The sequence below is a fragment of the Lynx rufus genome, unplaced genomic scaffold (assembly GCF_022079265.1).
Source record: "Lynx rufus isolate CCGP_SWC_20201006 ecotype Redwood Valley unplaced genomic scaffold, mLynRuf1.p SCAF_11, whole genome shotgun sequence".
In the NCBI taxonomy this organism is placed as follows: domain Eukaryota; kingdom Metazoa; phylum Chordata; class Mammalia; order Carnivora; family Felidae; genus Lynx; species Lynx rufus.
The window spans coordinates 5,261,431-5,287,912 of record NW_025814825.1 but is presented as its reverse complement, the minus strand read 5'-3'; the positions used below and the strand labels follow the sequence as shown (position 1 = coordinate 5,287,912).

At 32.7% G+C, this 26,482-nt stretch overlaps 1 protein-coding gene across 1 annotated transcript in view; it reads left to right on the top strand.

Annotated features, from left to right (window-relative positions):
* Positions 1 to 26,482, top strand: part of RTKN2 (rhotekin 2) — a 72,549-nt gene that overhangs the window by 10,143 nt on the left and 35,924 nt on the right. The window contains exons 3-6 of the mRNA XM_047072825.1: positions 9,718 to 9,776; positions 14,933 to 14,986; positions 16,310 to 16,427; positions 18,550 to 18,744. Of these exons, the coding sequence (XP_046928781.1) occupies positions 9,718 to 9,776; positions 14,933 to 14,986; positions 16,310 to 16,427; positions 18,550 to 18,744 (426 nt within the window). The remainder of the gene's footprint in view (positions 1 to 9,717; positions 9,777 to 14,932; positions 14,987 to 16,309; positions 16,428 to 18,549; positions 18,745 to 26,482) is intronic.

The window sequence follows — 26,482 nt, the reverse complement described above, 5'->3', positions numbered from 1 at the left end:
TGACCATTTATTATTTAAGAGCAGTGAAGAGATGTGTTTGGTTGAGGCTGAAGATGAAGCCAAAGTTGAAAAGCAAAGGGATAGCAAGATTCAAGAAAGTTTAGAAGGCTAGCTAGCACGTTAACAGTTGTTAACTGACAGACTTCTAGGTGCCAGGTATGCTAAGGGTGCATAAATATCACATTATAAACTGAAAGAGGTATAAACCTTGGTTTTAATTTCCTAACATTCTTTTTGTCAATTTCTTTGTATATTCTTAGGTTCTGACTTTTGTTGTCCTCTATGCTTGCTATGTTACGGATTTTCATTTCTTATTCCCTACTTTGTTCAGTTTTTTAATCAACTTTTTATTACGAAATTTCATATGTAAAAAAAAATAAGAATAGTATGATAAAAATTGTAAGAATAGTATATTCTCTACCTTGGCAGACCGTTAATAGTTTACCATATAGTTCATCTACTCACCCTCTGTCTTTGTGCTACATGCACACACATACCTTTTTCCTTTTTTGTGTTGGTCCATTTGAAAACAAGATGCAAACAGCATGGCATATACATCTCAGTGGTTCTAAAAGGAGGAACATTCTACTACATAACCAAAATATGATTATCATGTAAATTATTAACAATAATTCCATAGTAATAATCTAACATTCAGTCTCAATTCACTTTCAACTAGTTGTTAAAAGAAAATCCTTTCTGGTTGTTTTTCTAAAACCAGAATTCAGTCAAGGTTCATATAATACATTTGGGTATGTCTCTTTAATTTCTTTTAATCATTTTACTTTTTTATAAAGACTCCTTGCCATTAATGCCTTGAAGAGTCTGCACTTCTGACAAATATCCTTTATGAATGTCCTGCATTTTGTATTTATTTAATTGTTTCTTATGGTATCATTGACCTTTTATCCTTTTTCCTGTTTTAGCTGTACCTGGAATTTGCATCTAATGGCTTATTAATAAGACTCAGGTTAAACATTTTTGGGGCAAGAATTGTTTTAGGGCAGATTGAGCAAGATACATGCTGCCAGTGTAATGTGAAGAGATAATTGGTTTTACCACCCTGTGTGATGCAGTTTGATCCCTTGGTTTGGATGGAAGTTGCCTGATTTCTCCTTTGTGGTATAATGGTTTTTCCTTTGCAATTCACAAGTAATCTGTGGGACATTATATTCTGTTATCTGTTATATTCTGTTATCTAACTAGCTTTTACTTAGCAGTTTTATCCATTTATGATCCTTGCCTACATCATTACAATGAGGTTTGCAGATAGTAATTATCTAACCCTATTATTTTTTCTATACTTTTTAGCTAATCTTCTGTAAGAAAGGGCATTTCTCTCCTTTCTCTCCCACTGCTTCATGGATTGTTATTTATTCAGTGTATTATATCATTTATAGTCATTAATCTTTTTGATAGATAAATTGTCCCAAATTTGTTTGATGGAAGTTCCTTCAAAATGGCTTCTTTATTCTTTTGACTTGCCTCTATTAGTCTTTAAGAACTTCCTTACTTTCTAGCATGAAAAGATGACCTAGGCTTGTCTTGCATTTTCTGTGCCATATACCTGGAATCAGCCATTTGTCTAATGAGTTCTGGTTCCCTTTAATGGTAAATGATACTTTGAAATCAAGATCTGGGCACTGGGTGTGCTCATTGCTACCGGGGATCACTGCTTTTAGACCTTTTTAGTAGACATAGCTATGGGAGAGACTTTTTAAAAAATTAGGAGTTTGTGGGGTGCCTGGATAGCTCAGTCAGTTAAACATCTGTCTTGATCTTGGCTCAGGTCATGATCTCATGGTTTGTGGGTTCAAGCCCCCCTGTTGGGCTCTGCACTGTGTCACAATGGAGCCTGCTTGGAATTTTCTCTCCCTCTCTCTGCCCCTCACCTCACGCATGTGTGCTCTCTCTCAAAATAAATAAACTTAAAAAATTGTTTTAAATTATGAGTGTATATTGATATTTTTAGGTTTTTGTTTTCTTCAATTATTTTATATTTGCGTCTCTTTGTTATTCTGAAAATCTTAATTCATAATAACAGTAATCCTATTTCCTTATTTAATAATGTGATTATGTAAAGTAGTTTCATAATTTTAGTATCAATATGATTACTGACCTAGGCCAGTTCAAGATTTCTTTGCATTTTTTTCCAGCTTACAGAAGTTAGAAAAAATTTCCAGTATACAAAAAGATTGAAAGACTTGTACAATGAAGACTCATATACCCACCACCTAGATTCTACAATTAATATTTTAATTATATTTTCTTTATTCTAAATTCATCTGTTTATCAATTCATCTTATTTTTTGTGATGCAATTCGAAGAAAGGTCTTTTTGTACATGTGTCTATGTATGCGCAAACATGTATACATTCCTGTGGATAGACAGGAGACCATGATTAAAAGTTCCTTAAAGTGATCTTTTTCTTTCAGTTTCATAAACAGGGTCATCTAGTGTTTCAATTTGAGTTTCCCTTTTTACCCTTGGACTAAACTGAACTTCTTGGATATGTCATGTTTCTTTTTCCCCAACTCCCAATTAGTATTACCTAACTCTGCCCCTACTCTAAGGGGCAACCATTGTTAACTGATTTTTTTTTTCCACCATAGGTTTTGCTTATTCTAGAACTTAATGTAAATGCAATTGTCCAGTATGTACTCTCTTTTTTCCTTTGTCATACGTAATACTTTTGAGATTCATTATGTAACTAGCATGTATCAGTGATTTTCTCCTCTTTATTGGTAAGTAGTATTCCATTGTATGAGTATACTTCCTTCTAGTGTTGACTCTTCTCTGACTTCTTCTTACTTTTGGTTGCTTGCCAGTCCCTTCAGGTAGTTGTTTTTTAAGTAGTTTTTCCAGACTTTATATTGTTTTCTATGGAAAACATAAGAGGGGGAGGTAGAGTTTTTCTAATATGAGCTACTCTGACATACTAAAAGAGGAATGCATTTTTTATCTTGATCAGATTTTTATTTTTTCTATCTTAAGAAATATAATTTCTTTCTGACTTAATATAGTTAATTTTCATAACTTTCACAGCCTTTTAAAGTTCTCACATTTCTTTTTATCAGGGTACAAACTTTCATATTTGTTCAAAAGATATATGTTATTGTTTTTAAAATCTTCTACAGCCTGGCTTATTTTTGGGCCACTTGAACTGTCTTGGACTGAAAGATAGGTTGAGATTTTTGTTACCAAAGTTTTTCTGTCTTACCCCTTGTATATCTCCTACTTTCCGTTTTATGAAACGGTTGGTATCTTAGTGCTTGTTACACACATGTTGTCAATTGCGGCCTTTAGCATTGTTATCAAGTGTTCTTTTGTTACTGTTGTCACATAGTGCTTGTCACATAGACTCCAATTCAGGGGTTGCCTGATAACAAGATCATAATCCCAGGCATTTTTAGTGTTTGCATTTGTTTGGTTTACCTCTGCCCATCTCTTTATTTTAGCCTTTATGAATCACTTTGTTGAAGGTGTATTTCTTGTATTCATCCAGAGTTGGGTTTAAATTGTGAACCTATCTGAAAATCCTTTAACTAGGGGATTTAATAAGCCTATTTACATTTATATTACTGATATATTTAGCTTTGACTTTGTTATATTCTTTTATGCTATGTTAACTTATGTATGTTATAATTGCAGTTTGTCTTACAGTATGTCGCCTATCTTCTCTGCTTTTTAAAATTTTATTTAATTTAAAAAGAGTTATTGGTTATAGTAGTTACTAGAACTTTATATTAAAAAACTATATACTGGTAATTTTATAATCACTTTAATTCTTTTTTATTCCTCCCCTTAGGCTTCTACTATTTTGTTTTTCTACTTTGAATGATATCATTTTATTTTCACTTTTCATCTATGTGGAGATCAATGAACTCATTTTATTTTTCCATTTTTTCCTTCTGTACCTTTCTATTTTATTTTATTTTAGTTTAGTATTATCTTTTTCTAGGTTGTGGTCAGTTCTCCTGTGATGGAGTAGATAATACATACTAATCTTGTACTTGTGTCTCCACTTTTGTTTTAGTCTTTGATCCACTTTTAAACATGTATAATGTTCACTACCTGACCTTTTGTTGTACTTTCCAAAATCATATCTTGTTTGAGGGAAGTTTATGATCTAGTAGATTTCTCAATGTGAGTATAGCTTTCTTCATATTCTTTTATCTTTAAAGTGCTTTTCTTTAGTGTTGATCTTTAAAAGGACAGCTTGGGTGTATACAAAAATCCTTGGCCAATGCTTTCTTTCCTGGAGTTTCTTGAAAACCTCACATCCCTGTTTTCTTATAAAAAAATCTAATGTCTAATTTTCCTTGCTTTGTAAATGACTTGGTCTTTTTGTCTAGAGGCTGAAAATAGTTTTTGCTATCCAAAGTCTGATAATTTTAGTGGAGTATGTTTAAAGGCTGACCATTTTGGCTCACTTAGAACCCTTTCAGTATGTAGATTCAGTTCTTTTATTTTCAGACAGTTTTCTTGGAGTTAAAGCCTCTAGAATAAAGCACTTAAGTGTCTCCTTACTTTGTTTTTCAAATCTAAGGACTTCAATTACACATAAGTTGGATCTTCTTTGCCTGTCTTCTATGTCTATCACTTTCCTTTGATATTTTTAAAATCTTTATCTAATTTTGCTCTTTTTGCTCTTTTCATTCTCATCCATTATGTCCCTTAATATACTTTCAGTTTTATGTCTTCATTCTTGGGCACTGTATTTTACCCTTCATTTCAGAAATGATTTTATTTTTCTTTTTCCAGTTTGTTTCCTGTTCCTACCTCTCATTTTTTAATATTCTTTCTTTTTCTTTTTTTTTGCATATTTACCTATTGTTTGTCCTTTACTAGTCTGAGGCTTTAGATTTCAGATTCCCCACTTCTTTCACATTTGCAATAGCTTATTTAACTGCACTCAGTTCATTTTGGAGTATTATATTTTTGTTATTTTATATTTTTTGGAGAGTGGTTTGTGGAATGTTGAAGCATTTTGACGACTCCTACTTTTGTTTTATTGTAGCTTTCTATGGATGTTTGGGTCCTTTTCTTTGTCCCTAGTTAAATATGTAGCATGTAGAGTTTTCTTGGGCCAAGTGATGACAGGTGCGCAGAAGAGCTTACTTGTTTTTTTGACCAAGAGTGTTTTCTATTATTTGAACTGTGAAGACAAATTTCTTTAATAAATGATGACTTAGGGATGTTGGTTAGTTGGTTTCCTGATTTTTTGGTATGATTTTGTTTCTTGGGGTTTTTAACTTCAGTTGCTTTCTTCTTCTTCTTCTTCTTCTTCTTCTTCTTCTTCTTCTTCTTCCTGTTTTTTTTTTTTTTGTGGTTTTTTTTTTTTGGCATGTCCAGACTTTCAAAGGATACCTCCCTCATTGTGTGTCTCCCTTCTCCACAAGACTAACGACTTCGGAACCAGAATTCTTTTGGAGTCCTTCCCTTTCAACTCCCCAGGAACCAGTGCTATGGTATCCACCAGGTCTTTTATCAGTTTTCTTTTCTTCTAGGGGACATCAAAAGTTGATATTGTGTTTTGCAATGGGTATCTGACTCTACTTGGGTAAGGCCTCCAGGAGCTGGCTTTGATGGTTTCAGTTGTTAATTTCTCCTATTTACATGTAAATGTAAATTTTTTATAGTCTCTGTTTTCTAGTTACACTGTAAGTATGGGCTATAGGTGATTTTATTTGCTTTCCTTGTTAATCTGAAAACTTTTATAAGATACCTGAAGAAATTCAAATTTAACTACCATTATCTTACAGGAACTGGAACTGGGACTCTGATCACTTTAACAAATGCTTTAGTGCCTCTTCCATGTAAGCTCCATGTTAAATACTGAGGCCAAAAATATAAATACACAGTAATCCTCAGTAATCTTTGTATTTGTGTAACATTTCTAAGAATGATATAGATTCATTGAAAATATTATTTCATTCAGTACCTATGAGGTAGATGGATACTTCTGTTTTACAGGTGATGATACTGAGGCCAAGAGGTTAATGGCAATTCTTTCACATAACTAGTTATTTATTGATGGTAAGATTCAAACCTAAGACTTCAGTCTGAATCTACTAAATGTTCCCTGCTCCATCAAAATGACCATATATATTTCACTTCATTTAGTATTCACTAAACATTTATTGAGTGTCTTGAAGGTACTGGTGATTCAGCAGTGAACAAAATAGGCCAAAAAAATCCATATGCTTACAGAGCTTACATTTTAGCAATAATATTCCCTCCTACCCAAACCTGCCAATATATCTCTTAAATTCTGAAATACTTTATTTGGTTTTGTAAAAACAATATTAGTCAAAGCAATTTGTAGCACCTAATTATGTATATCATTCAACATAATTGTGATTTTAATAATGCCACAATAACCAGTTTCTTATACTCCAGTTGCCTAATTTATTACTTATGTACTATAACTAAAAAAAAGAAAAAGTATAGGTGGCAAATGAAAATTGTGTACTCCTGGTATTTCTATAATAAAACATGGTATATTAAAGACATTGCTGATTTTATTTTTTAAACTTTATATTGTTTGGGTGTCTGTTGAAAGAGTCTTTTATATCAAAGTTTGAAATAGAAACCTCATCTTTCCAATTTTAAGATACTTATGAAGTTATTAATTTTATACCACATAATTTTAGGATGGTTTAAAATTCCATAATAAAGCACTTCTGAATATTTTAGTTTTCACTTATTTGCATAAGAGGTGAAGGATTTTATAACCTGCTTCCAAATAATGGAATCCCAGTTAGAATTCTTTTAGTGCTTCATTAAGAAAATATAAAATACTTTCATCAATTTCTCATTATACCTTGTTAACTTTGGCAAATAAATGCTATTTTAAATTCCCATATTGAATAATATAAAATAGGATAATCTGTATTTACTCAATACAGATTTTTGAGCAACAAAGTGGTTGATTGGCACCCTCTGTTGGTCATTTTATTTACCTACAGGCAGAAATTAATAAAGCAAAGTTAAAAGTTTGTCTTTCATATTTTTATCTCTTTTAAATTAGCTTTTACAAGTCTTACCAAAATAATGCTCTAAACTAGGTCTATAAGAATAAGGTGTGCTATTATTTAGCTGTGCTTCTGTTTAGATAATTTTGTGGTTATTTGCTTTTCCCTCAAGCTGGCTCTCTAATTGTAGCATTTAGAATTGGCATTAACATTGCAGATTTTCAAACAAGTATTTATTTAACTGTAGCAAACTATTAGCTACAGTAGCACATTATTAAACAGAGAATGTTTAACAATTTTATTGTCAATTTGGATTAATTAGAAAAACATCACATTTTAGCACCCTAAATAACAGTTTGAGGAGTTATTTGAATTGAAAATAATTCAAGCTTCAGCAAAATGAGGCTTAATTGCTTCAGTTTGTCTCATTTTTTAAAACATAGACTTAATTTTTCTATAAGAGAATATGGTTAAATGGATCTATATTATAGTTTGATAATATTTGATGTAATAACTTTGTTGGCTGGCCCTGGAAATGCCTGTGTAAGCGATTTGTAATTACAGGGAAGAAAGCTATACTCTGCCAGGTGATTGAAGAGTTTGGAGGGGAAAAAATTTTTTTTTGATAAATATTCAGCCATTTTGCTTTTGGTGGTTCTAATATTTCAGAATTTCACTTACCTGCTAAAGCATTAAGTTTAATCAAATTTAGAAATACCTAATGGATCTCAACTTTAGTGTAATCTATGACCTACATTCTATAATACTCAAGTTACTTACCAATATTAGAGCTTTCTTGTATTTTCTCACTGAAATAAGTATTTTAGGAATTTATATTATGCATTGCTCATATAGAAGGTGTTTTTAGAAATATTGCTTAAAAATGCCAGCCAACTGTATTTATATTGTACATCTTACACCAACCTGAGGAAATTGAGATTTGTGTTTGATTTGTAGTGTGCCTTATTCAATTGAACTTTTCACTTTGTGATGAACTAATAAGCAAGCTAATGTTCTCCAGTGTGACAAACTAAACTTGAGTATAAAATACTGAACTTGATTCTTTTTAAACTTATGATTCAGTGAAACATTATCTTGAAATAATCAATGAGTACTTTTATTTTTTACTTAATGAATTCCCTATTTTAACTTAAATACTAGTGCGACCATAAAGTAATTAGATAGTATCCTGAGAGTTTATGGCTTTAAATCTACTACACTACTTTAGTTATACCTCATGTAGTTCTAAAAATAATTATATACTTGTCTTATGTAAGTTTATCAACTTAAGTACATCAGTGTATTATTTCAGTGCATTTGGAATATATTTTGCCTAAAATGCTTATGTGCTTAATTCAGTAAGAGAGTAAGAGAAGTAGACTTACATATTTTGTTTTCAAGTTTTGGCATATGATAATGAATATCTTTGCAATCTTTTTAACAAGCCTACTGAAATGCAATGAGATGGTGTCATACTCTTCTGAAAGTTAGTTATAGTTCAAAATCCCACCCAATCTCCAAAAGCTGTCTTAGAACGAAACAGTAGTCAAATGGAAAGTTTTTATCTTATCACATATTTGAAGTACCTAATTAAATTAGCCAGTAGTTAATTAGCTAACCAAATTAAGTGGAGACCAAAAAAAAAAAAAAAACATGCAAAGAATACTCTTAGAAATATTGTCCCAGAAATGGAATGCTAATTTCTTCTTCTTTTTTTTTTTAGGTTTATTTATTTTGAGAGAAAGCAAGAAAGTGCTAGTGGGGGAGGGGCAGAGACAGGGAGGGAGAATCCCAAGCAGGCTCCACAATGTCAGCACGGAGCCTGATGTGGGGCTTGAGCCCAGAACCTTGAGATCATGACCTGAACCAAAGCTGGATGGTTAACTGACTGAGCCACCCAGGGGCCCCTGAATGCTAATTTCTAAGTGCAGAATATTAGGAAATAGAAAATTAGAAAATATTCAAGGGATTGATTTGATTTAGCAGGAGATAACTATTTTGAAATTTTTTTTTAATCGTAATAGTGTATTCTAAAGTCAGATCTGGGAGTTTCTTGTATACCTAGAGATTTTTTACTTGAGATTTTTTACTTAAGATTTTTTTCTATTGTCATGATAATGTTTTCCTCTCCCCATTTTATTCTCTCTGCAGAGCCACTCCCTTCCTTTAGCACCTGAGTTAATTTATTGTTTTAGTATGTAGTTTTTTTGAATTTCAAGGAAATGATATATGATATTGCATATAAATGTATAGCGGAGAATAATTTTTTTGATATTTGTTAGGTTTTTATAAGGATAAAGTACTCCTGAGCAGCAAGTTCATGGTTGGGAAGCTCTTTAACTTTTTCAGGCAACTATAATGTAGTAAGTTAGAAATATAATTTGTGAAGTGGTGATCCAAGGTATTACACTTCCTAGGACACTTCCAAATATTGTACATCTTGCTTATAAATAAATGTTCACAGAAGACTTTCATTGTAGAGTAACCCAGTATATAATCATCAGGAAATGTAAAGCTTACAAGAAAAATCAAAGAGAGTGTCTGTATGTATTTCTCTTAAAGCCAGCTAGCTGTTGACTAAACATCTTGAAGTTTGAATCAAGTAGTTTATATTAACTGGAAGTCATTATTATGCATGGATATATGTCAGGTTTTAATATTTAGGCATTTGTGAAAGGTTATTAAAACATTGCTTATTAGAAAAGATCTTTTTTTCATTAGGTTTTTTTCCTTTTGACAGTGATGCAAATTTTGAAAGTAAAGAACGAGCGGCATGTAAAGGAAAGATTGCCATATCAGGTATGCTGTAGATGGGTTGTTTTCGTATTGCTGAATAAATTGTATAAAGTATCTTTCTAGAACTGGTGGGATTTCAATTCCCTGTGCCCATTCTTTTCTTTCATTTTATTTTGCATACCTCTATCTATATTTGTTCTAAAATCTATCTTTTCTTTCATTTTATTTTGCATACCTCTATCTATATTTGTTCTAAATTTGTTTTTATCATTTGCTGTACTTTTGTGTAAGATTTTACAGTTTGGAAAAGCTGTTCCATATGTACTACGTATATTATGCGGTTTTCTGTTCAGCGTAGTTTTGTGAAATAGGTAGGATAGTTCTCTTTTCTTAGACTTGAAGATTAAATAACTTCCTGTAAGTCATTGAGCTGGACTACAAACTCAAATCTTTGACTCTCTGTTCCTTTTCTGCTCAGAAGTTTCAATAATATTTTTAATGTTTGTCCAGGCTAGAAGCTCCTGGGTTGGAACAATGTTTGTCTTGCCCATCACTATATACCCTGAAGCCAGCATGGTGCTTATGCATAGTAATTGCTCATTGATGTTGATTGGATGGATGACTGTTTCTTGTTTTCCATAGGATAAAAACCAAACTCCCCTCTTCCCCAGAGTTTTCCCTTCTGACCCAACTCTTTTTCTAGCCATATCTTCTACTCCTGTACATAAACTGTCTGCTTTAGCCAGACATTTCTCTCCCTGTTCCATCAATACACTGCCTGCTTCTGACAGCCAATTAGCTCTTGAAATAACTATATTATCTTCGCGATCTGTTTGCTCATCTATAAAGCCTTCCCTGTTATCATTCCAGCTGGAAATGATGTTTTCTTTCTTTGAATTCCTAATGCAGATAGAAGACCCTTTACCACTAGATGGCACTTAATGCTCTGTTGTCTCAGTTTCTCCAAAGTGTTAAGGAAACTAGACAGTGGCTTGGAGATGCCACAGATTGAAATGAACACAAGGCTGACTCGTGTACACTAGTTAGATAATGTGCCTTTTACAAATATTATCTCATCAATACATTTTGGGTACAGCAGACCTCCATCACCCCTTGAGTAATAACTAGCTTGTTTCATTGGCCCGAAGCCTTGTTCTCTTAGCTCCAGGGAACATGCTGCTGCATTTCAGGCTCTCTCACCCAAGGAACTGTTTTTAGAAATGTCTTTATGGATAAACAAAATTCTCATGCAGGAAGGATAGATTTGGATTTTACAGGATGTAATTGTCCTAAATCATAGGAATTGCCCCTCAGCAAAAATTCTTCAGAAAAATAACTGTATAAAAATCTGTTGCTTGTTTTATGGTTATTTATATTCATGTTTTCATCTTTCCAATTATAAGACTGGAATAAAACATGTTTTATACCTCCTTATATGCTTTTGATGCCAAACACAGTACCTTTACATAGTTGTGCACTATGTTCAATACATTTTAATGTGAATAAATAAAGTATTATTGATCTTTAAGGGAGATTTTCTAAAAATACTTTAAACATAATCTTCTATTTCTTGCTTCTGATTTAGTGCCAGTAAGTACACAAATGAGATATGTTAAATTGCTCTTGAAGATTCAAATGACATGATAGACTTAACATCTATTGACATCTTATAATAGTTTATTGGCTACAGCAATTTGTGAAAATAGCATTTACTGTACATTTAGAAGAGTCATAAAGTAAAATCAGTTAAAATAAGAAAAAAAAAACTATTTTCCTGACCACAAATACTTCAGTGTAGAAATTAAACTTATTTCTGTATGTGTTCCTTCTTTCCAAAAGATAATTTTAAATTAACTTAAGGAACTGGAAGTCTCAGAAAATTACATATGTAATTTCTTTTCATCTTTGCTTTGTCTTAATTATATCTTATCTGTATATTTGTAAAAAATTTGTAAAAAAATAAATGAAGAAAATTAAAAACGAATTCACCTTAAAACGAAGCACATTTTCTTTTGACATTGGGATGAAAATGTGACTTTGGTTTTCATCAAAATGAATATTTGCTACAAAGTTTCATAATGTTCTGAGTTTTCTCTGATTACCAGGTGAAACCTGGGTTTTCCATTTTCAGCTTTACCACTCATGGCCAGATCATTACAAAATTAAAAAGAATAATTCAGGTATATCCTGATCATTCCTACTAAGCACCAAATAATTGTATTGTAGCAATTGTCTTAGCTTATTCACTGACTACTAATTCAATATCTAAAGCCAAGTCAGTTCACAAAGTTCAAAAACAAAAGTTTTTACTTTTAAAAATAATAGAAAGACTTCTAGGACTTGTTAGCATCAAGTTAGCCATTGTATTGCATATGTCTCTTTCATTTTATAATACAAGTGTCAATGAAGACATAAAAAGAGACAAAAGCAAGAGTACTGTAAACTAAAACTGAGTCAACCATTTGCAAGAATCTGTAAGGAATTTCTACTATATGAAGCTGAATTAAAACACATATTGGTAGGTTACACATCCTTTGTCATCTGAACAGTAAATAGACCACCTGGTAAATAGATAAGAAATGTGTGCCTTCTCTCAAGGATTTGACTTAGCTAGGCATGGGAAAAGGCAAGACTGCTATATGCCATAGACTATTGGTGTATAGCAGAGAAAGTCAGGGTTCATGTTCCTCCCAAGATAGTGTAAATGGTTAATACCACCCTAATAGGACAAGAACAGCTGTGAACAAGAACAGTTGTGAAATGAAATGAGTCAGCAACTGTGGTCAAGCAAGAAGCAGGCTCTTTGACAGGGTAGCAGCCAAGTCATAATTATAAAACAATAAAGACAATCCCATTAAAATGAAGAACAAAGTAAAAATGTCTATTATATCAATATAATTTTAACACAGTTTTAGAAATTGCAGCTAAAATAGCAAGAATGAAAGATGAAACTACTAAAAAGAAATAGAGAAACTGAATACTATTTTAAAATAAGAAATTGCATACTTAGAAAATCTAAGGAAAGTTACTGAAACACTATTTGAACTAATAAAGAATTCAGTAAAAGTGGCTAGATTCAAGATAAATATACAAAAAGTGGTAATCTCTCAAAACCAGCAATAACCAGTTAGAAAATATGGCAAAAGGGTCTCTTTTACAATAAAAATAGCAAAAAACCAAAAACATCAAATACCCCAAGCATAACCTTAATAAAAATGTAAGGATGACTGTATCATGCTACTGTATATATTGACAGAATATTATAAAGTTAATGGCTCTCAAATTAATTTGGACAGTAGAATTCTAATGAAACATTTTGGAGGGGGAGTTTTGACAATATATTTCTAAAATTCACATAAAGAAATTAGCAATTGGGAATAAGATGTTTTGGAAGGATATATTTCTAACCGATGACAAAGTATATTATAAAGATTCAGTAGTCATAATAGTATGGTATTGGTACTAGGATAGACAGTAATTAATAAATGATTCAATTAGATCTGTAAAGCATATAGCCAAAGAAGAGATACTTAGTCAGAATGGCATATATGATAAAGAGCCATTTAATCATTAAATCAGCAAGGAAGAGAAGTCCTATTAGGTATATAAATGGAGTTGGAACAATTATTGTTATAAGAAGAATCTTTATATTTTTATTACATATACCCAATATTCTCATATAGATTAAATAATTAACTTTTAAAAGTATAAACCATAAACTATGTAAAGAAAAAAGTGGGTCACGGATACAAATATTCACTGAACTGACTAATAAATGTGTTGACATTCTTCTTGTTAATCAAGAAAATACAAATCTAAACAAATCTTATCAATTGACTATTAAATTAGTAAATATATTTTTAAAATTATAGTTGGATGAGATGTATATAAAGTATTTAGCTTGGTACATGGAGAGAGCCCAATAAGTAATATTTTTTATTAAAACTGCTAAGGCAGCAGTGGTAAGGGCACTCATACATACCTACCTGGTTGGATAGGGTAGGGATGAAGGAGTATTGTAAAGCTTTTCTAGAAAGGAAATTAGAAATAGGCATTAAGAACCTTAAAAAGAATTCTAAACAAATGAAATTGTGGACAAAGGATCATAGGATTTAAAGTGAAGTACAACAGAAATGTAGCCCAATAGCTTATGTTCATAAAGAGTTGAAGGTATTTGAAAGTGGCATAATTAATAGGTATAAAAACATGCATATAAATGTCCTAAGTGTAATTGGGAAATGTCTTAAACAGAGAAATTTTCCACAAAGGTTTGAGGTATTTATACTCTGAGTAATTAAAACAAATTTCACTTTACCATTGAGCTTTCTACTGTCCTGTGTTATGCTGTAATTCATACATCTTAATCTATTTGGTAGAACTTTGATTCTCTTTGAAGGTATATAGATAACATAGGAATGTCAGGGGAAAATTGTTAATTGAGTATTAAAAGTAAAGGGAAGGATGGAGGAAGCTAAGAAGGAAAAATTTTGACTGTGACAAAAGTCTAGATTAACAAATGAAATAAGGATCATTAACACAATTACTTTCAAATTTGAAGCATGTGTGAACGAGAGAAAATGTATTTCCATCACTTTTAGAATATATACCTTTTTCCTGGTCTGAAAGAAGGAATGCATTGCTCTTTTTAGTTTTCTTAAGGGAAATGCTGTAGTTTGTGTAGTTTATAACATGAATATACAAAGATCTTGCAAATTCTTTTGTAGACAGGTTAATGGAATGGAATGAATTTGGTCTGTATGTCACAAACAATGATCTTAGACAAGTCATGGAGTTTTCATCTTTCAAGTTTGCATAGTAGAAGCCCTGAAGTCCTTTCTATCTACTATTTTATGGTTTTGAAATGTTTTTAGCTATGTTTGTTGCTACTGCTTACCCAAAGGAGAAATTCAACTATTTCAAAAACATAAATCACAAAATGAAAATGTTATGGCATAAGCGTATTACAGATCTTACTTGATTTCTTGAGTCATAATTGGTAGGATTTTTTAGTAAATTATTTAAATAAATAGAACAGATTTTATATTCCTAGTCTAAGCTATTTTTGAGAAAATATTGCCTGTGTTAGAATATTTAAATAATAAATTTTATATTGGCTTTAATGGTCAGAATCTATTATGGAATTCAGAGGTTTGTTTCACTCTAAGAAATGAAATTTATCAAGACTATTACTTGTCATTTCTTTTTCCCCTCCTTTGTAGATATTCGAATACCACTAATGTGGAAAGACTCTGATCACTTCAGCAACAAAGAACGTATGTATGATTTTAATTTATAATTGGAATGTATTCTTTAGGGTATAGTAAATTTGTGATTATTGAGAGAAGAGCTGCTTCCATGGTGAAATAAATTGATGTCATTTGACAGAATAAGCAGTATCTTGCTGAACTGTGTTTTTTCCTAGTTTTAGTAAATATGTTGTAATTGCTTGATACTAAGATAATGCCTATCTGATGTACTTGTAGTTGTTGATTGGAACCTAGGCAAGGACAGTAACAGGTTGTGGGGAAGAGAAATGTGTAACAAAGGAAAATGTTTAAGGAGAAAAGGTAAAGGCAGCATTTCTATCTGACCAGAATCTGGGAGATCTTTTCTGCCTTGTTTTGTTACTTCAGATTATTTAATAGGATGTAAAAGGGAAAGATTTTTAGCTTGATCTGATTTTTCCCCCTTCAGCATTTTATGGCTTTATATAGTCTTCACAAATCCATGTATTGCTAAGGTCATAGAAATTAACCTCAAATGATTTCTAGCTGTTAGAGGCAAAGCGGAAAAGATATGATAATCCTTTATCTTTCTTGTCTATTGTGATAGCTTTGTTCTTCATACTTTAAAAACTGAATCATATTGAGCATAATTAGTTTTATATGAAGAATCCAAAATCAGGTTAGTATTTTTGTTATTCAATTAGGAAATATAATTTACTTTAAAATGGAATGCATATGGGGATTAAGCGTATCTTTCTGATTACTATGGAGAATAAGTTTTTCTGAAGAGCTACATTTTCTCAATAATGAGGTTTTGGCCCTTTAATCACCTAGTACTTTTAAAAAACATCACCAAATTAAGAGGCTTAGCAGCTATGTTTTTTGGACTCACATGTCTACTTTTTATTGTTTGTGGTTTCCTCCCTTGCTGTCAGTTTGGTGGAAAATGTTTTGCTGTTGTTAACATGCCTGCTTTTGGTCTCTTACAATAGAGAACTTCTTAAATAGACTTGGATGCCAAATGACAGAGGTCGTAGTAGTATATATACAATAATTAATTTGCTATTAATTAAAGCTTAAAGAGTTTTCTAGGAATAAAATTTATGAATGTGGTGGTTACAGTAGGCTGCTGAGAGGCCTATATTTTCGGTTTTAATTTTTGATACTTCCTGGCTTAGTTGCTTTGTTCTGGCTGGGTAAGGTATTAACGTGTACTGACAGAGCAGTCACTATAAAAAGTTAAGGTTACAGTGTACAATGTATGAAAATAAGAGTCTATTAATAAATATTTGAGATAACTTTGTCATTTTCAAGGAGCTTTTAACGTAATATAGGTATGATACATCTCATGGGGCACTGTTTTTTCCCTAGGATCACAGCACTATGCCATTTTCTGTTTATTCAAAATGGGAGCTGAAGTTTTTGATACTGACATGGTGATTGTGGATAAAACAACCACAGATATATGTTTTGAAAATGTAACTATATTGTAAGTATATTTAAATCTTCAAAGAATGAGAATAATTTAAAATTCTAAAATTCTAAAATTTTAAATTCTTTAAAGGAAGACAAAATTTTTGGGTCTTTGGATTATTTTTGAAGCATTAAGATGTTTAAATGTTAAATTGATTTTGAAAATTATTCAAAAGAAGTCCATTTTTGCATTTGAAACTTTTCAACGTAAAATGAAGTGGAAATCATGTAGTATTAGTAAATATTTGACTCATTGGATATGGTAAATTTTTATTAATTTTTATTAATATTTATAGTGTTATTATTAACCAAGCTATGAATACAACGGAGTCTCATTATACCAGTATTTTCTAGAGAGTGAATTTGGTGCATGAAACAGGTTATTACATTTCTTACAGGATGTTTAGGTATAGCAATACTAAAATAGTTATAACAACTTTACTTATAAGATAGTCCTGAAATATGTACCATAGGAAAAGCACTTTGGTAAAATTTCAAGATGTTCTTTTTCTTATGGAGTGCTCCTTTCATGTACTTCAAAACAATAAAAGATTGGGTGATCCTCAGGGTTGTTTTTATTGCCCCTGCTCTTTTACAGGCTCATTTTATTGTGGTCATAATACAGAGCCAGAAGGAACTCCTCAGGTAGCCATAGAAATCATTTTTAACTAACATAAGTTTTTCCTGGCCCTTTCAGAGGTGCTATTGGCCTAAATCAGTGTGTGATTTGTATTTCTTTCAGGGTTTCAAAAACACCATCTTTGTATCTAGATATTAATAGCTACTTAACTAATAGTTAAGTAAAATTGAATGTCCACGTCTTTTGCCATTTTCAGCTATGGAGGTAAACAGTTGAGATTTGAGAGTAGTTTTGCCACTCACGTAACATTAGAAAAACTATTGCAAGCCATGTTTTGTGGCTTCTGTCCAGTGTCCCATAAATAACTGTGTAGCATGGAAAAATAACATGTACTGTTCTGAGTTATTAGTAGTTGTGCAGGCCTTCTTACAAACTCTTTTGAACCAAAGGAATAAGGAATTTATTTAGGATCCCCAAAATATCACCAAATGTTTACAGAATTGAGACTAAAAGGATAAATTTCCTTAGTTATCTAAATACATTTATTTCCATTATCAACTTTGGTAGTGCATTTTTTTCTACCAAAATTGTCCTTTTAATGATCTCTTTACTTCACATCACTTTGTTATTATTTGTTTTTACCACAAAGGCAAAATTATGATTTTTTTCATTGAAAGAATGATGTGAGTTACTTGGGAAGACAACACGTGATTTATAATTTTTAAAAAAATTCTGTAAATATTTTAAATTGTTCCAAAAATAACTGCTGACAAATGTTCTAAATGTTGTTTAAAAATGTGCCTTTGTTATGATTGCTTTTAATAAGTATTCAATATTTATGAGTCTCTGGTTTTTCTCTAAATATTGACATTTGTTAGTCATTACCAGGAATACTGTATGTTTAAAAGTTGCCAAGTAAACTATAAAAATATCTGGGAGTTACTCCTTGGGTGTATCCAAACTATAGATTGGCCATTTTTATTCTCTAAGACTGATGGATCTTCCATCTAAGGCAACATCTACCGCTGATGGCCCTCTCTTGGGGTTTTAAGTAAATTTTATTGTTAGTAACACCACCGCAATCTTTTATAGCAAAGGTAGTTCACTGTGTCTGGAAAAGGGTAAAGCCAATCTTAGCATTTGCTAAAATTGCAGAATTTTTGCATATGGGTATAATAATGCATTGAGTACCTTTTATGCCAAGTTAAGAATACAGAGATTACCCAGGCAGCACTCTCCCTCAAGGAGTTCCTGCCTTGTAGTATAGCACTTTATACTGTTTCTTGCTTGCTTGTTATCCTTTTTCTTTAGTACTATGCCTGTATACATAGATTGAATTGAGTTAACTTTGTCCTATTTTAGAAGCTCTGGAAGTTGCAGTGACTCTCTCAGGTCATTTAGATACTAAATAAACACGGAGATTCTGCCTCATTAACATATATTAACATAAACTCATTTCAAATTGTGATTTCAAATGTTATGAAAACATCAAAGGGTGTTAACGATTTTATTTTCTACCAAGTTAAATTTCTAACATTATGAATGCTCTTGATTTTAGTAATGAAGCAGGGCCAGACTTTCAGATAAAGGTAGAAGTATATAGCTGCTGTACAGAAGAATCTTCTATAACCAACACACCAAAGAAACTAGCCAAGAAGCTGAAGACATCTATAAGTAAAGCTACAGGGAAGAAAATAAATTCGGTGCTTCAAGAAGATCATGAAACATGCTTGTCCTACAGTTGTGCTATTTCGTAAGTTTTTTCATACAGTATTTATAGTGACATAGTATTACTATATATTTGTGACATTTTGAAGTATTGTATGTGGAGTAGAAATTTACATGTTAAATGGAAATAACATCCTGAAGCAAAAACAAAACTGACACTCACCCAGTTGGGGTATCCTTAATACCTTCCTTTGAAAGTAGGAAGTTGGGTAACCGTGTTTTTTAGTGATTTGGAATTCCAGTATCTACCACAAAAGCAGAGACGTTTTCCTTTCTTTCTTTTTTTAAAGTTTATTTATTTATTTATTTTGAGAGAGAGAGAGAGAGGGAGGGAGGGGGAGAGAGAGAGAGAGAGAGAGAGAGAGAGAGAGAAAGAAAGAAAGAATTCCAAGCAGGCTCCATGCTGCCAGCGCAGAGTCTAACACAGGGTTCGATTTCACAAACTGAAATGGTGACCTGAGCCAAAATCAAGAGTTGGATGCTCAGCCTACTGAGCCAGCCAGTCACCCCTGAAATGTTTTTCTCAAAAATGGACTATCTTTATGTCAGAGTGTTTGCTGTGTGTCAGTCTAACTGGATTTCTATATATGTCATGCATCATTCTTACAGATTTTTAACAATATTTTATCTCTTGATAACAGAATCTCATTACCATAATCACATCTAACAAAATAAAAAATAAATCCTTAATATCATCTGATATCCAGTCTGTATTCAAATTGCCCCAATTGTGAAAATGTCCTCTTATAATTTGTGCAAATCAGGATCCAGATAAGTTCTACAATGTTCCATTTGAGTGATTAAGTTTCTTTTAGTCTTTGATTATTCCCTGTCTACTTTTTTCTTGCCATTGTTTATTGAAGAAATCAGATCTTGTAGAATTTCCCATATTTTGAATTTAGCTAATTGCATCTTTGTGGTCTTTTTAAATACTTTTTCTATCCCTGTGTTTGGTAGTTAGATCTAGAGGACTGATTTGATTCAGGTTCTTTCTGGGTAATAATACTTCATATTGATTATAGGTACTTCCTACTGTCTCCCATTAGGAGGACTTGTCCTACTTACAGTTATGTTCAGATTGACCAGTGGGTTCAGGTGTTGCCAGCTTAATCCATCCTTTATAAAGTTCCCTATCAATTTTTTATCTAATGGTTTTAGCAGCTATTGCTGATTATTTCATTAAGGATTATAATTTGCTGACTTTCTAAATTTATCATGCCTTTTTTTTTAAACTTGGAATTTTCTCAAGAATTTTCCTTCATGAATTCTCTGGGTATAAGTGCAAAAAATTGATGGAGGAAAGGGAGAAAAAAATACTTGATTCTTTTATTTACCCAATTTTAGAATAATAAATTGATGTCCTAGCAACCATGGAGGTAATCAGTGTTTGATTTTATTTGAACTCTTGAATTGTTGTATATATTTGTGTTTCAATCTGTTACAGTTGTTATTCTCTTTGAAGCCAAGTTGTCCCATCTTTGATTAGTGGGAAATCTTCAGCGACTCCTGCAGCTTTTGACACAACCTAGTCTCTGATAGCTTCTTTGTTTTTCTGACACAAGGTGTTCGATATTCATCTTGTATTTTTCTGCCCAGACTTGGTTTCTTCAAGGAGCCCTGGTTTGTTTCAGATACTTTCTTCAAACATTGTGTTTATTACTTCACAAACAGTTTTATGTTATGTTTCTTTTCTTTTTAAAAAATGTTTATTTTACTTTGAGAGAGAGAGAGAGCGAGAGCGAGTGAGCATGAGTGGGGGAGGGGCAGAGAGAGAGGGAGAGAGAGAGAATCCCAAGCGGACTCTAGGCTCAGCACCCAGCCTGAAGTGGGGCTCGATCTCATGACCGTAAGATCATGACCTGAGCCAAAATCAAGAGTCAGTATGCTTAACTGCCCGAGTCACCCAGGCTCCCCTGTGTTTATGTTACTTGAGAAAACTGTTGATCAGTCTACATTCCCTGAATTTCTTTGCATGTCTCTATAGAGTTGGCTCTTCAGCATGTCAATAATTTTACTATGATTACAAAAAGCAAAATATTTCAGGTATGGAAAATGTTTTGGGATTCTAGCATTGTAGCTTTCAGTCTATTTTGCTTGAGTCCCATGCTAAGAAATACCCTCATGACTGAGTGTACAGCAGAATAAGCGGGTAGATTTCGTGAGGCAGTACTTAGCCCTACCTATTTATAACACCGTGATCAGACTTTTCTGTTCTATATTTAGTTTTTTAAAAATGCTGTTTATGAATCATAAATTGATGTCATGATTCAGTGAATGGGTCCTATCCACTGAAAAACAGTCATAGAAGATGTAAGTCTTTTCTCATAAAAATGTCATTAAAAAGTATTGTAGTATTTAGTAATACTATATTGTATTGAATATTTAATATATATTAACTATATTTAATACAACATATTAAATACAAATGTATTATAGTACAAGTACAAATGTGTTATAGTACAAATATTAATACAATGTTAATTAAATACAATATTAATTCAAATATTAACATAATAACAATATTGACTGTAGATACCATGCTGTAAATTATATCCTCTTGACTTATTTATAACTGGAAGCTTGTACCTCTTGACTCCCTTTCACCCATTTTGCCCATTTGCCAACACATCTGCCCTCTCACAAACACCAGTCTGTTCTCTGTATTTATTAGTTTTCTTGTATCTATTTGTTTTGTTTTTAAGTTCTACATAGAAGTGAAGTCATATGGTATATATGGTGTTTGTCTTTTTCTGTCTGACTTATTAGCATAATATCCTCAAGGTTCAACCATGTTGTTGCAAAGGGCAAGATTTCATTCTTTTTTATGGCTGAGTAGTCGTCCATTATATAAATATACAACATCTTCTTTATTCATCCATTGATGGACACTTAGGTTGCTTCCATATCTTGGTTATTTTATTTTTATTATTATTTTTTCAATGTCTATTTTTCAGAGAGAGAGAGAGACAGAGACAGAGCACGAGCAGGGGAGGGGCAGAGAGAGGGGGAAACACAAAAATCTGAAGCAGGCTCCAGTCTCCAAGCTTCAGCACAGAGCCCAACGTGGGGCTCGAACTCACGAGCCATGAGATCATGACCTGAGCCAAAGTCAGTCGCTTAACCGACTGAGCCACCTAGGCGCCCCACTTATTTTAAATAACGCTACATTGAACATCTGGATGCATACACATTTTTGAATTACTGTTTTCATTTTCTTCAGATAAATACCCAGGAGTGGAATTGTAACATTAAACTCAAAAACTTCTACACAGTGAGGGTAATCATCAACAAAGTGAACAGGCAGCCAACTAAATGAGACAAGATATTTGCAAATCATGTATCTGCTAGGGGTTAGAACTTAAGAGCCAAAAAAAAAAAAAAAAATCCAATTAAAATATGGGCAGAGGATCGAATAGGCACTTTTCCAAAGAAGACATATGAATGGCCAACAGGCACATGAATATATGCTCAACATCAAAAATCATCAGGGAAATGCTTATCAAAACCACAATGAGATATCACCTCATACCTGTTAGAATAGCTGTTATCAAAAAAGATAAGAAATAACTATTGGTGAGAAAATGGGGACCCTGGTTCACTGTTGGTGAGAATGTAAATTGGTGTAACCATTATGGAAAACAGTATGGAGGTTCCTCAAAAATTAATGATTGAAAAAAATAAAAATATAGTAAACATTTAAGAATTGTAGCTCTTTCCATTATTATTATTTTTACTGTTGTGAGACTAGTGCTTTTTCTGAATTATTTTCTTCAAACTTATGCTGAAGCATTGCAGTTTAAAAACAACATAGGATTATAAAATGTAAACAGATACTTTCAAATTTAAAACCATTGTTTATAATTTCATGGAAGATAACCTAAGTGATATTAGAACTTGCATTTAACCTCTATTTTTCTTTGAAGTCTGGCAGAAGTTTTGAGAGTGATTGGTGTTAAGTTCTTTTAAAATAGTGACTGACATTATTTGTCTTGAAGTGTTCATTCTCCTACTAGATTTGTTATTTTACTTGTTTTATACCTGAATCCAAACACTAATTTTCTTTGTGAACACACTCCCATGTAACTTGCATGCCATTTGCTTATTTATACCAATTAAAGTTGGTCAAACAAAAAGTAAATCTTTTACATTTCACTGACTCATGTTCTGCTAATACCTGTATTCTACTGAGTTTCTGATGTGAATCCAGAGTATACTAGTTAAAGTCATAGCCCAGGACCACTCTTAAGTGATAATTCCTTAACTGACCGCTTGAGCACCATATAGGAGTTTGAGACTAGCACTAGTGATCAGAATGTATAAAGGAATCAGTTTTGTTTCTTTAATAGTAATCTAGTTCAATGAGAAGATTCCCAATATGGCTATTAATTTTTAACCAAAATGGACATAAAAGATCAAATTTGGGCTGTATAGATCTTCTCTAGTAATATGGCATATAACCACCAAATATAGCTGTTCTTTTTGCGTTTTTAGACTACCATTTAGACTAGTCATTTATTTTTTCATAGCATTTTTGAACCAATCTCTCCCCCCCCCATAAATGTTATAACAATTGGTCTATTTGATTAAAAAATGTAGCTGATTAAACTTTTGGGAACTCGGTATTAGGGTTGGCTAAAAGGAATGAGTGTAATGTTTTAGTAAGAAAATGTTATCCTGACAGGAATGTTTTAAAAGTGAGATCATTGTTGGTTTTGGAAGCATTGGCGTTGTAATTAGTCATGGTTTAAAAATGAAGTAACTTGAAATATCATCATAAAGTATTGTTTGATCTGAAAGAAGACAGTGAACATTTTTGGTAATTTTTAGCATGCTCCCTGATGTGATTCATTTATTCATTTTATTTGTGGAATCTCACTTACTGAAATTCCTTTAGCTGGATTTTCCCAGTGTCTCTAATAGCTGAGTTCACTATTTTATAACCCCTTGAGAACTATTTCGAACATTATTCGTCACTGTATAAATATACATCATTTTAAACAATCATTTTGTGAAAACTGGTAAAATTGAGAGTGATTATTTACTTGACAAAAAGGTGTATTAACTTAAAAAAATAAGCCACTATACTACATTTTAAATTAAATTGAAGTTGTAAAACAAGTATCTTAACACTTGTCCAGAATAAATGGATTATTTATGTTTTGAGGAACAATGATGTTAATGTTTTGGTCATTTGAAAGACAATGCAGAGTTCAAATATAATTAAGGAGTACTCAGCCATTGGGTGTAATTTCTTCATTTACTCATCTTAGAAATGATTATTCAGCAGTTATATCATATGGCACATTGGATCCCAAGGTCAATGAGTCATGCTCCCTGCACTCAAAATTCTTGCAGTGGTGAAATATAGTTGCTTGTATCTGTTTTAACAGAAAAAGTACCAAAATTTTAAACCATTTCTTAATGAAGTATAAAGGTAGTAAATGTAGTATAGTGGGGTTCTCTTTCCATTATACTACTTGCTAGGTATAGGCAAATCAGTGATATTCTCTGAGCTTCAGTTTCTTCATCTGAAAATATGGACCAAACTGTCTGCCCTGCCTACCTCGAGTAGTTACTGTGAATCTTTAGAAAGATATTGTTTGTCAAAATGCCTTAGGCTGTACCTATGTGCTATTATAATTCTTCGCATGTCTCTGATTTTTATGGGAGATTTCCAATGTACTACCACATTTATTATTTGATTATAAAAACAATCAAATAGAATCTAGAAGAGAAAAAAGTTATTCACACGCCATTCTAAATCAAATACTTTTTATAATTTTGAACTGATAATTTTCAGGTTTTTAAATACCTAGCTTTGGGAGATACTTAGATATTCATAATTACACATTTGGCTCTTTCTCTGCGCTCATTACAGAATCTTCACATAATCATTTTAATGACCATATTATCTAGCAGTTGGCTCTTAGTTTATTTAACCAGTCTTAGAAGTTGTCAACAATCTTTCTCACATTGTTATTTTCAGATGCATCATTCATTGGAAATAGAGGCAGATGTGTTCTATGTTGAGGAAAAGTTGTCTTAGTTACAATTATTTCTTAAGGCCTGAGAAAAAATATAAACGTATACTTGGGTGATCACATAATTTCAGCCTACTCTGCCACACAGGTTGCTTTCTGAGCTTCCTGCCTCTCCAGGGCCCTGGTGCAGGTGCGCAGCCTATAACCCAGCTGCTTCCTGTGCACACTCATAGCACTAGCATTTTGTATTATACAATGTATTGAAATGATGCTGTTCCTCAGGTGAAGAATACTCAGATGTTTTCAGTGGTTAGTAAGAATAAATTACAATGTCACTCTGAAAAATAAACCCAAAAAGTATCTTCATCTCTTTCTCTCCCTCTCCCTGCCTCCCACCATTTCAGATGTTTCTCTTGATGGACTTAAAATGACATGTAGACTATCCATCTAATACCTTGACCTCTCAGTTCCATGACCTCCTGCCTGCAGTGATCTTGTCCTTTTGCCTGTTTCAGTCGTCCACCCCATTGTTGTTACTATGTTACTTGTTACTAATAATTGTATATGCTCTGTGATCTTCATAGAAAGTATCTTGCTGCATCCACCTCCCACATTTCCAGCTTGTTCCCTTCAGTGCTCTGCCTTGAACTTAGCGTAGACTCCATGATTTACCACTTTATTTTTTTCTTAGCCTTTTTCTCCTTATGTCATACTTACCTTGGAAAAACTCCAGCCTTGGTTGAATCTCCTTTTAGATCCTCTGCAGCTGTGTTCATGAGAAATAGATGAGGAAGCTGGAGAAAAACAGTCCAAAGGGCTGGTCTCACTTTAAACACATGATCAGTAACTTTAGGTGAGTTCTCAGTATGACTGAGCAATCCTACTAAGTTTCCATGCCTTTCCACTTTGCCTCTCTTCAGGGGAAGTATATCCCATCACATTGCTCTCTCTTCCGAAGCCTCCGATTCCCTTCCTCTCTGCTCATTCAAAGCTGATGACTTTGTCTCACATGTCACTGACTCTGCTGAAACAATCAGGAGAGAACTTGCATATCCTTTATCTGCCAAATCTACCAGCCTATCTGCATCTGTGTCTTTATTTGCTGCTTTCCTTCCTTGGGAATTCTTTCCCTCATCTAAGGCCGCCTTCTTGCACACTGGATCCCATCTTCTGAGCCACTCAGAAGTCAGGTCCTGCACACGTACCCCACTCCCCCACATTATCAATTTTTCTTTTACTGCATCATTGCTACAAACATATACCTACTGCCACATTTCATAGCTATCCTTTACAGAAAAGAGTTTTCTATATACGTTATCTCCACTTCTTCACCTCTTACTCTCCCTTAGACCACTGTAGTCAATTTTCATCATGTTACCTCTGTTAACTTGCCTTCCAGGATACCATTTCCCTGGTTTTTCTTCCACCTGTGACTGTTTCTCACCTGTCTCCTTTGTTCATTGCTCTTGAACTTAATCTGAAATTATGAACTGTGTCTCGGTATTCAGTCCTTGGACTTCACTTGACTTTCTAACTTTAATTAAATTGCATTTGTATACTGGTAACTCCCAAGTTTAATTCTTCAATACCTTTTTCCCTCCTAACTCCAGATTTGTATAGCCAGCTGCCTACCTTGTAGCCCATCTAGATATCTAAAACTATTTTAAACTTGACTCATCCACAACTCAACTCTTACTTGTCTAGTCTTCTCTCAGTCAGCCTCACTGCAGTTTCCAACAGTTCCAGTTTTGTTCTCGGGCCAAAAGCCTTGGAAGTGTTTTC